Raw genomic sequence first — 11,217 nt, 5'->3', positions numbered from 1 at the left:
CGTTCCAGAAAAAACAAGACAACATTTGGTTCCCCGGGGAAGGGGGTGCCGAGGAACCCTTCGCTGGAGCTCCAAAGCTTGGCTGCCCTTCCGTTGAGCGGCTGTATTTCTGAGTAAATAATGGGCCTTTGTCCATTTGTGTTTGCACGGCTGGATCTTCTCTCTCCTGCCTGACGACGCCCTTCCCCCTCTACCGTCTCCCACATCCACTCAGCTTCTCTCCCTCCCCCTCCTTTCTCTCTCTCTCTCAAACACACGCACACAGACACACACCTTCCCACCACACTCCCATATGCAAAATAAAATTAGAAATACCACCCGACTCCCAAGGTATTTAGGGAATGGAGATCTTCAATCAATATGGCGAAAACCGAGCCCTCCAGGCTGCCTCCCCGGCAAGCCAGCGTGAGAGGCAGGCAGCGCTCGTGACGAGGCCAGGCAGCCATGGCTGTGACACACAGCTCCTCCAAAGAGAAAGGGGCCATGTGTGCTTCCCTGCGTCTGTCTGGGTCTGCTGGAACTTGCAGGGAGGGCTCCCAGAGGTGCAGAAGCCATCACCTAGCACAGCACCCTTCCATGTAAGATCTGTCCAGAACACAGAAAGGTTTCTTGGCTCCCTCTTCTATGTTGATGTCTGCTGGTAAAATGCAGAGAAAACAGTGACTGTTCTTTCAAAAATAGAGGCTGAGCCGATAAGTACATGGCCCTCATTTCAAGGGATTGCTCTTGTTTCCATCAACCGGTGGAGACAGCTCTACGTGGTTATTTATTTATTAGGCTTTGCCTTCACCCAGAGGAGTGGAGCGGGCCAAGAAGGTAAGGAGAGGGGCACCTGCACTCCTGCAGTGCTTGGACCCCCCCCCCCCGTTTCCCTGCCCCGCATCTGACACACTGGTGTCACCACTCTCGCTCAGAGCAGTGGGGGTACTGGAAGGGGAGGGGAAGAGGAGCAGGGAGGTGGGGTTGGGGCTCCAAGCAGAAGCTCCAGTCTCCCGTTCCATGTCTGGGTCACCCCCTCTGTTGTCCCTTCTCCCACACCTGAGGGGCCCCTGCCCGAGTGCTGCCATAGGCTGTGCAGAGGCTGAGAGCAGGAGCGTTAGTGCCATGGTCAAGGTCAGCTCCAGGGTCTGCCACTTCCGCGCCCGATAACTCTGGGCAGACAACTTGGCCTCTCCGAGCCTCGGTCTCCACATTCCTCGAATGGGGCTTCACAGGCTTCCCAAGGCTTACCCCAATGCCTACTATTTAGCCAGAGCCTGGAACCAGTGCCAATCATTGTGATCTAACACTCAAAGGCGCTGACCCTAGGCAGGCCCTGTGCAGGGCTCCACATCTACTGCCGTGCAACGCTCCGTGTCTCTTCTACAGCGAAGGATGCTGGAATCTCCCGGGAGTGAATGGTGGATAGTCCAACCCAGGCTTCCAGCCTCTCTCTGTGCAGCTCTTCCGAGAGGGCGCTGGTCTTCACGCCGGCAACCCCTGGCCAGCAGAACGCTCAGGCCCCAGGATTCCTCGGCCTGAGTGGAGAGCAGGGAGCCCTCACGGACATGGCAAAGAGGCAAGCGCAAGGTGGTGGCTGGAGCCGCCACATCAGCCTGAATCCCGAGCTCCCTGTTGGAGCCGGCGGCTGAAGTCAGGCGGGGCGCCCCAGGCCGCTCAGGGGAGTCGAGCGAGGAGGGTGGGTGGGGGGAGCGCGTCCACGATGCTGAGACGGTGGCCAGAGCGCCGCCCCCGGGAGCGGAGGGAGGGGCGGCGGGGCTGGGGGGTGCCGGCTGCCGTCCCCGCCGCCTCCTGGCCCCCATTCGCTGGCGCCCAAGTGGGAGGACGGCGGCTGCCCGCTCCCTCCTCCCCACACCCCCGCTACCTGCCCAGTGCCCGAAACGAAGCGTGAGGAGGCTTCGAGGCTGCCGGGCCGAGCCCACAACTTTCCAGCCTCGGGGAGGGCGCGAGCCGGCGTCCGAGGCTCCCCTTGTCGGCGACCGGAGCGCGGTGAGTTCATTTCCCCACCCCTCTGCAGCGGTGCGGCGGGCGCGGCGGGCCCGGGAACCCCTGGCCGAGGCGCCGGCGGCCGTTTGAGCCGCCTGCCTCCGCTGTGCCGCGCTCCTGGGCGGGCGAGACGGGAGCCGGTGCTGAACGGACAGCTCCCCCGGGCCCGCAGCCTTTCAGGCGGCCTCCCCGGTTCCGGCTCCCGCGCAGGGCCCGGGCTGCGGGCGCCGCCGAGCGCCCCTCACTCTCGCAGCCCCTGTCCTTCGCCTTCGCGGCGCCGCGGCGCATCTGGAGGCTGCTCCCGCGCCCCCCTGGCGACTGGCGCGGGGAAGACACTTGCTTCGCCGGAGCCCCGGACCGAGGGCTCCCTGCGGTGGGCAGCGCCGCCGCAGCTGGGGAGCGCACGGCCCCGGGGCGGATCCGATCCGAGCCCCAGCGACCACCCTCGGGCGTGCTCTGCGCTGCGCCCCAGCGGCGCACAGAGGCCTGCGCTCCCCAAGGCGGCCGCGGGCCACGGGGCCACTGGCACTTGCCAAGGGGATCCCAAGGTGACCAATCGCCTGGTCTAATGGGACAGCCTAGACTGGGGCCCGGTGGCACCCGCCCATTCTGGGTGCAGAACTTTTCTTGCGCCTCCGCCTGGCTGATTCCTTGGCCCCCGGAAAAGTTCTCTTTGGCCCTCGGAATTTCATTTCCTGGTACCATCCCAGACTGGCCTGAACCTGGGATGTGGGGGCTGTGCCCAGTGGCGGGCCCACCGCAGGGAAGGCTGGCGGGTATCGGCTCTTGCCCCCTGGTGGGCTCGTTGGCCTTGAAAGGGCTTGGGCGCCCTGGGGTTGGCTTGGGTTTCTCCCACCAGGAGAGAGGGAGCAGGGCGCTGGAGGGGGAAATCTTAATTTCCTCACTTCCTATATCAACGCTCCTGGCAAAGAAACAGCCGGGGCAGCCGGCGTGGGAGACACGGACTGAGCAGGATCCGCAGACACAGGTATTCCTGATGTGCCCACCTCACAGAGAGCCAGAGCGAGCTCGTGAGCATACCGATGGTTTAATCGATTTAAAAAAAAAAAAAAAAAAGCCAGGTGGCAGTGGCTACGTGTGAGTGCACACAGATAGACAAACACTAACACAGACTCCAGGCGCATTGGACTGCATGCATGCACCCCCCACGCCCGCTGCCCCCTACAGAACCCCCAGAGAGCTTGGTGCCAGGCGCCATCCCTGTCTCCGGCCCATCATGATGGGTGGGGGTGCGAGGTGCAAGAAAGGGGAGGCGGAGCAGGACTTGCAGTAAGTCAGCTAGTGAGGAGCCCGCCCCTTGCTTGAGACCCCCAACCCTTTGCCTGCCAGAGAGAGGCGCTGCTCTATTCCCCAGCTCCTGCCGCCCCTACAGACCATGAACAAGTCCCTCCCTAAAACCCAAGGGGGGCCCCACCCTCCCAGTTAGGGCCTGGGACACCAGAGCCCGCAGGGCCTCTCGCCTGCAAGGCCCCAGGTGCTGGCAGTGGGGAGAGGGTGTCCGGGGGCCGGGGTTCGCTCGCGGGAGCAGCGCGCAAGGGCGCCCCCTGGGCCCCGCGGTAAGTTGGCCTTCCTCTCGCCCCCGCCCCGCAGGAATGTAAGCAAGGATGCTGGCCCTGCGGCTGCTCAACGTGGTGGCCCCCGCCTACTTCCTGTGCCTCTCCCTGGTGACCTTCGCGCTGCAGCTCTTCCTCTTTCTGCCCAGCATGCGGGAGGACCCCGCGGCCGCCCCACTCTTCCCGCCCGCCCTGCTCCACGGGGCGCTCTTCCTCTTCCTCTCTGCTAACGCCCTGGGCAACTACGTCCTGGTCATCCAGAACTCCCCGGACGACCTGGGCGCCTGCCAGGGCACCCCGGCCAGGAGGGCCCCGTGCCCCCCGCCCAGCACCCACTTCTGCCGGGTGTGTGCCCGCGTCACGCTGAGACACGACCATCACTGCTTCTTCACGGGCAACTGTATCGGCGGCCGGAACATGCGCAACTTCGTCCTGTTCTGCCTCTACACCTCCCTCGCCTGCCTCTACTCCATGGTGGCCGGCGTGGCCTACATCTCGGCCGTCCTTTCCGTCTCCTTCGCCCACCCCCTGGCCTTCCTCACGCTCCTGCCCACGGCCATCAGCCAGTTCTTCGCGGGTGAGTGCCCTTGGCAGGAGGTGGGGCCCTACGCAAGGCACCCTTACCCCACCCCAAGCTCGAAGATTGTCAGATGGGTGAACAAAAATACAGGAGGCCCAGCTAAGTTAAAATTTGAGATAAGCAGTGTTTTCGTACGTCCCCAGTACGGCATGAGACATACTTAGACTAATAGAAATTCAGTGAAGTGGGCCCCCTGTATGTGGCAACTAAGACCCCCCTCCCCCCACACCCCTCCTCACCCACCATGATCCTGCCCTGTGCCAGGCACGTCCCTCCATGTGGCCTTGGGAGGTACACCCAGGCTGTGCCTTCCTCTGCCAGGACCCAGTGCAGCTCACACATTCCCCCCACCCCAAAGACTTTTCCCTCCAGAAGTTTTGCCAACCACCAGGCAGCCAGGTTGCACTTGGCCTGGCCCAGCCCCAGCAGGAGGCTCAGCCGCAGTCCCTGTCCACTTTGTTTGACCACACCTGGCTGTTCCTGAGCCTGTGGGTGGCTCAGACCAAGAGGCCCTGTGGTTCGGGTTGCCCCTGGGGGTCGGGGCTCCACCTTCTCAGTACAGAGCCTGGGTCCGCTGTGGGAGCGCCCTCTCTTGGGAGGCTTTGGCACCTGCAGGAGCCAGGCGTGTGGGTTCTCAAACTGGTGTCCAGCTGGGCACCCTGGTGGAACCTGTACTGTGAACAGCATGCCCCACTACCTGGCACTAGGTGGCAGTTCTTGCCACTGTACCTGCAGATTCAGCCCTCTGTCCTTCCTCCCACTCCATCTCCCCCTGGCCTGGACTCTGACCGACTTGGCCCTGACTGGTAGCATGTGCCCACATGTGTGTGCCCTGCATTGTCAGGCGGGATTCAGTGACTCGCCCAGGATCTTGCTCCCACAGGCCTGCTTGCCACGTCCTTAGGCCATAGGGACTGGAGTATGGTCCCTCACTTGGTGACCTTCCAGGGACGGACAGGATGCAGCTACTTCCGTGGGGGAGCCCAGGACTGCCCTGATGTGCTGGGGCTGGGCACGGGTGAGAATTCTGCCCCACTGTGTGGGAAGCCACCACTGGGGTCTAGCATGTGGCTGTAGCCTGGTCCATCCCAGGCACAGAGTGATCGTGCCATTTGGCAGTGGGGACACAGAATCTCACTCTGAGGGTTGCCTGCCAGGCTGGTGGCTGAGCTGGGCCCAGAACCCAGAGCTTCCAGGCCTTCTGGATTCTGGTGCTGGCACCAGAGGCAGCTGGGACCAAAATAAGCAGGCCGGGGGAGGGTAGGTGGGAGGGCTGGGGGTGAGGTGTGAGCACAGGCAGGTGGAGGGATGCGAGCCAGAGGCCTGGGCACACTTTCTGTTCTAAGCGATTTCACCAGCCGTGGAAGTGAGGGCTCCAGAGGAGGAGGTTGAGATGGTTTGATCTGAGGGGAGTCTGGGCTCGAGGCCTGTCCATATGTGCCAGACTGTGGGATCGGGAGGAAGGAAGGGCCTCCTGTTTTCATCTGATGGGGGAACGGGGGCAGTTGGGCCAGCGTGGAGCCCAGCCCCCTGTTCTGGCATAAGGATGGGTCCCCCTAGCTTTCACCTCCTCACCACATCCACCAGGAGAAGGAGGCCAAGACTTCCCGTCTCCAACTCTTCCTCTCATCTTCCTTTTCTGCCAACTGCTCGTTGCTCCCCCTGCCAGCACGTCCCCCGCCAGCTACACCCCACCTGCTCGACTTTCTCCTCTCCATCGCTTCTTCCCTCACTGGCAGTCTGAGTGGATGAGAGCACACCCTGTCTCGTCTGCCCAGGAGGCCAGGGGAGCGCAAGCAGGCACAAGCTGTTTAATAGGGCTTGAGTTGTCCCCCCAGCTCTGGGACTGACGCCCGAGTCAGATCTGCCACCAGGGCATGGGCTGGTAGTGAGTGGGGGTCCCGAGAGGGTCTTCTGCTGGCAGATGGCTGCTGATCAGAGGCGCTTGGCTGGTGCTGCAGAGGGAGAGCCTGGCCAGTTAGGTTTTGGAAGTTGTCCTTTCTCCTGGCTTTGTGGCACTGGTGCAGGTCCTGCAGGTTTTGTCACTTCTCTGAACCTCACTATTACCTGGGATATGGAGGTGACGCCATGTGACAGGTGCCGTGGCATTTGGAGAGGTGGACCAGTGAAGGAGGTGCCACCAGGAAGTCCAGGAGGCAAAGGGGACTCGCACTGTACAGGCCACCTGCCATGTGTGTCTCATTCCATCCAGTCCTTAAGGCCAATCTGCAGTGCAGGTGTCACCACCTCCATTTTTAAGGCTCAGGATCGGGAGGCATAGCAGGATGGAGCTGCTTCAGAGCCACCCCGATGGTAGCATCCCAACCTGGGCGCATGCCCTTTCTGCTACTCCACACTGCCTCCCGGGACTGCCTCTCAGAAGCTGCTTCTTGAGGGAGGACCCATGTCAGGAGGAGGAGAGCTCCTTGTCCTTGGATGTGTGAACGAAGATGCTGGGTGACCATCTGTCTAGCATGTCACTGCTGCTTGGTGGGAGGCGGGGGCAGGGGACTGTGTGTGCTATGACCTTCCAGGCCCCTTAGGAAAATTCTACAGTATTCTAAGAGGAGCATAACTATTTTACGAAACAGTTAAGTGGAGCTGAAGCAACCAGGCTAGGTAACTTCAAACACTGGGAGAGAGAGCAGGTCCCAGAATAGCCCTTTGGAGCTGCTGCAGGGGGCCAGGAAAAGGCCACAATGTCTTTTCTTCAATGCTTTGATGTAGCGCCAGAAAGAAGTCTGCGGGAATCAGCTTCCATCAGCCCAGGCTCGTCCCTGGGGCTGAGTTGCAAGGCAGGCCTGGGCCTGACAGCTCTGATGGGCCGCCGTTGCCTATCAGCACTGCCTGAGCCCACAGGGCACCGCGGCCCCAGGATCCTCCCGCCTGCAGGCGGCTGCCCAAGTTAATGTGTGCTGACAGGGAAGAAGTGGGTCAGGGGATGGCAGAGCCCAATGCAAGGCCTGTCCCACTGCCGCCCCGGGCCCATGGAGGGGCTGCTCTAAAAGCCAGCTGGGGCAGCGAGCTTCCAATCCCCTGGCAGCGGGACCTGTATTTCTCCCATTTTGCAAAGAAAAACCTGTTACCAAAGCTCCTAGGGGTGAGGGTGAGAGGAGGCTGCTGGTGCGATCCACGCCCTCGCTGGCCACTGAGTCCACTCCTCCCTCAAGGGGCTGGAAATTGGAGGCCAGGGGGACCCAGGAGGAGGTGGGCTAAGGCTCATGGTGGCTGGGGACAGAGAATAGGATAGGGTGGGTCCCTGGTGGAGGTGGGGTGGGTACCATGCAGGCAGTGAAAGGCTAAGGGAGGCGTCTGCAGTCTCTCCTGGACTTGCGGGACCCGCTGTCCTGGCTGATGGGTGTTTGTACCACAGTTGCCAAAGTTGCAGCTCAGGCAGACAGCAAGCCCTGGAAAGCTTGGGGTCTTAGGAGTTAAACTTGCACCCTTTATAAATGTCGTCTCCTTGTCTGTAAAATGGCCCTTGGGGAGTGACACACTGAGCGTGAACCAGAATGCGGCCATCTCACGCCTCATTTCCTTGCATCTTGCAACCCTATGAAGTCCAGGTTAATCATCTCTATTGTTATACCCATTTTACAGATGAGCAAATGCGTGTAGCTCAGAGAGCTTAAGAAACCTGTGCAAGTTCACATAACTGGGGATCAAACCTAGAATGGACCGACCACCCAAGATCTGAGGCAGAACACAAAATCCCTGACTCAGTGGATGTTTAAAACTAGGAATGGGGAGCGCTTGGTTAAGAGGGTTTGAGGGGAGGTCCTGCCCCACAGCAGGGGGCTGAACCAATGACCTGAGGGCCTCTCCCAGCCTTAGCAAGCTCTGAGTGGCAGGACAGCTCTGGCTGATTGTTCCGGTGGCCACGCTGTCCTCTTGCTAACATTGATGGCTGAATTATTCTCTCTGTCGGTGCTCTGGGCTGCCCTTGAGCTTGAGCTCGTGACTTATTCCTCCTGATAACTAGGTCCCGTGCTCCATCACGTTGTCACTCTCCTGCGTCCTCCCAGCCAGAGCTCCTAGCCTGGCAGGAAGGAGGCGTTGCTGTCTAGACAGCTGCCTTTGTGCCACCTCTGTCTTGAGGGTCCTTAGCTTCTTCCCCTGTCCTTCTGAGAACAACCCCTTTCCTTGCCTCCAGCCCGGAAAGAGAAGGCAGGGAGAGGGTCTCCTCTAAGCATCTGGGTGCCATCTCCCAGGATCTGAGGCTTTCCTCGCCAAGTTCAAGCTGGATCCCCTTCTCTTCCCACATCACCAGGGCTCCTTTCTCGTCCCAGGAGTCATCAGCCCTAAGAAAAAGTTAGGACAACTGTTTCCTCCTTCCTCACCTTCTGCAAACGCTGAGATTGCTACAAAATGTGGCTTCAGTCTCATTAATCTCCATCCCTCCCAGCGGAAGGCGCCTGGCTGGATGGCGGTTCTGTACGTGGCCTGGGTGCAGAGTGGCTCTGACGGCTCCCCTCCCCCCACCCGCAGGAGCTGTCCTCGGTTCTGAAATGTTCGTCATCCTCATGCTCTACCTCTGGTTTGCCATCGGCCTGGCCTGCGCCGGCTTCTGCTGCCACCAGCTGCTGTTGATCCTCCGAGGGCAGACCCGCCACCAGCTGCGGAAGGGGGTGGCAGTGAGGGCGCGGCCCTGGCGCAAGAACTTACAGGAGGTCTTTGGAAAGAGGTGGCTGCTAGGCCTCCTGGTCCCCATGTTCAATGTTGGAAGTGAGAGCTCTAAGCAATGGGACAAGTAGCAGGCACTCCCATCACTTGCCTCTCTGTGTGTCCCCACTCCTCCTGAACGTAAGATCCTTGTCTCCACCCATGACCCACTACAACCTGGGGCCGGTCAAGTCCTAATAACACCCATGGAGAGCAGTTGGCTGGTGGGTTGTGACAAAAAAGAATAATGGCCACCCAGGCGTTGCTGGGGTACTCACAAATCTGCCAATGGCTGCTCACTCTTAGGATGTCTCTACTTTTGTGTCTCATTCTTGGGACCCCTGTTTTCCCCACTGCCTGGTCATCCACCCCACCGTGTGCCAGAGCCCCTCTTCTCAGCACCCATGGTGGGGTGGGGAGTGGAATCCTGCTGCTGGCGTGAGGCTCCCAGAACGTGGAGGCCAGGAAATGTTAAGTTACCATGTGTGTGAGGCAGCCCAGCCAGCTCTGCCAGTAGCCAGGAAAGTGGGGAAGGGGTGAGTGGGGGGTCCTTACCCCTCTGTGGGATTGTGGATAGCAGAGAGGGAAAGAGTTTGGTAGCTTGCTGTCTGTCTCACAAGCGTCAAGGCTCCTTCTGTGGGAGTCAGCTTCTGTGGGCATCGCCAGCTGCAGCTCCCTGTCCACCCTGCCCCAGAAGCTTCCTCTCTCTGGCATTCCCACTCTTCAGTCTCCAGCCTCAGGGCTTCTGCCAGATGCTAAGAGGCAAGGAAGAAGGGAGAAGGAGAGGGGAGATGCTGAGAAATGAAGGAGGCCTGTGTTTGGGGTGGAGGAGAGAGTGGACTGATCGTAAGCAGCATTGTATGAATACAGAGGAAGAATGTTTAGGGTAGGGGGAGGCAGGAGGGCTGGTGGCTCATTTATGTCCTACAGAAAAGGACATTCTAGCTGCTGAAGCTGTTCAACATTGGATGGCTACCTGGGGAGGTAGTGAGTGCACCAGCTCTGGGGTATTCCAGCATGGTCTTCCGGTGGCCTTCTGCCAGGCGTGCAGTGGGAGGGACTTCTGCCCGGGGTTGTTCTAGAGCAGCTTAGAGATCCCTCTCCACCCTGAGATTCTGGTCTCCTCTTTGCACCTGCTGGGCCCAGAGGCAAGACCTGCAGAGATGACCAGTAGTTATCTGCTTCATGGCAGGCAGAGCAGGCATGGGAGGAGCTGGAAATCACAAGGCAAAGTTCCAGGACCTGATCCAGCCATTGAGGAGAGGGCTGCCTGGTGGAGGGGGCTGCTCTGTGAGGATGGGGAGATGCAGCAGTGCAGGGTCGGGAGGGGAGAGAAAGGCTGGAAGCTCACGTTTAGCCCTGAGGGGTGAGGTTGAGGGAGCGACAGTGGGGGGATGGGGATAACTAGAACATAAGGGTACAATTGCCAGACCACCCCTGCATGGGGGCACTGCTCTCTGTTCTGGGACCCAGAGGACCAGACCCCTGGGGCATATGAGGGAGTAGGGACAGCACAAGAGTCCCCTCCTGAATGGGCCTCAAGCCAATCCCTTCTGACTTCCATGCAGGAAGCAGGGCTGAAGCCTATGCCCTGTAGTGTCCAGCCCATGGCACAGTGATCCCCAGTGGTTAGTGCACACTGCCCTGAGTTCTTGAACAGAGCTTGGGGAACCCTACCCTGGTCCTGTCTTCATGTCCCCTAGAGGGGCCAGGAAGTAATGGCCTGACCTGCTCATGCTTCTCCCTCCCACATTCATTCACTCACCCTACATGCATTTATTAAGCACCAGCTGTGTGCCAAGTCTCTTCCAGGCACTGACAGTACAGTGGCGAGCAGGACAGAGAAATCCCCAGAAGTGGCCGCTCTGCCATCTCGATGGTCCACAGCGTGGGCCACTTAGAGGAGAAGAATGTGGCAGAGCTGGCTGAAGGGGAGCCCAGGCTGCCTCGATGGAGGAGACGCCGGGGACATCTCATTCCCAGTGTGGGAGTGGGCGGAGTGGGAGGGAGGGGGATGGCTTGAGCAGTTCAGGCCTCGGCTCTCTCCTGAGCCCAGAGCTCAAGCTTGGAAGGCAGAACAGCCTGGCACCCCAGGGTGGGGCAAAGGGGAGACACGGGGTGGGAGGGGGGGCTCCTTGCAGACTGCTCAGTGGGAGAGGACGGTGGGGAGGTGGAGGCCAGGTGTGGGCAGTGAGTAGCACGGTGCTCATGGGCCTGTTGTCGACGCAGAACATGAATAAAGCATGAGGTTTTCAGCTGGATCTGATGGGCTCGAATGGCCCCTGTGGCTGGTCACAGGGCTGGCATGCGCTGAAGCAGTTACAGGAGCTCTTCAAAGACTGAAAACACTTCTGTCCCCATGCCCCAGCTGGCAAATACCACAGCTGATTTCCCGAGTGACCCTGGACCAGTGAC

The 11,217-nt window shown here is 60.2% G+C and overlaps 1 protein-coding gene across 3 annotated transcripts; it reads left to right on the top strand.

The window, feature by feature from the left end:
• Nucleotides 1-441: 441 nt before the first annotated feature.
• ZDHHC22 (zDHHC palmitoyltransferase 22) lies at nt 442-10,913 on the top strand. Of its 3 annotated transcripts, XM_089322423.1 has the most exons (4): nt 442-816; nt 1,369-1,989; nt 3,598-4,137; nt 8,629-10,913. In XM_089322423.1, the coding sequence occupies exons 3-4, from the start codon at nt 3,612-3,614 to the stop codon at nt 8,892-8,894; spliced, it is 792 nt and encodes a 263-aa protein (XP_089178549.1). In that variant the 5' UTR covers nt 442-816; nt 1,369-1,989; nt 3,598-3,611; the 3' UTR covers nt 8,895-10,913. The 3 variants fall into 3 exon arrangements, with proteins under 3 accessions (XP_089178549.1, XP_008270217.1, XP_089178550.1); XM_008271995.5 differs by lacking the exon at nt 442-816 and having other exon boundaries at nt 1,350-1,989; XM_089322424.1 differs by lacking the exons at nt 442-816; nt 1,369-1,989 and adding an exon at nt 2,352-2,974.
• Nucleotides 10,914-11,217: the final 304 nt, after the last annotated feature.

The sequence above is a fragment of the Oryctolagus cuniculus genome, chromosome 20 (genome assembly GCF_051225735.1).
Source record: "Oryctolagus cuniculus isolate XC-2025 breed Fujian yellow rabbit chromosome 20, ASM5122573v1, whole genome shotgun sequence".
Lineage (NCBI taxonomy): Eukaryota > Metazoa > Chordata > Mammalia > Lagomorpha > Leporidae > Oryctolagus > Oryctolagus cuniculus.
This window is presented reverse-complemented; position numbering and strand designations above follow the sequence as displayed.

Excerpts from the sequence above, each read along its gene's own strand:
- ZDHHC22 (XM_089322423.1), top strand. The coding sequence starts at position 3,612 with ATGCTGGCCCTGCGGCTGCTCAACGTGGTGGCCCCCGCCTACTTCCTG. Across the intron at positions 4,138-8,628 it reads CATCAGCCAGTTCTTCGCGG|GAGCTGTCCTCGGTTCTGAA; the intron begins GTGAGTGCCCTT and ends CCCCACCCGCAG.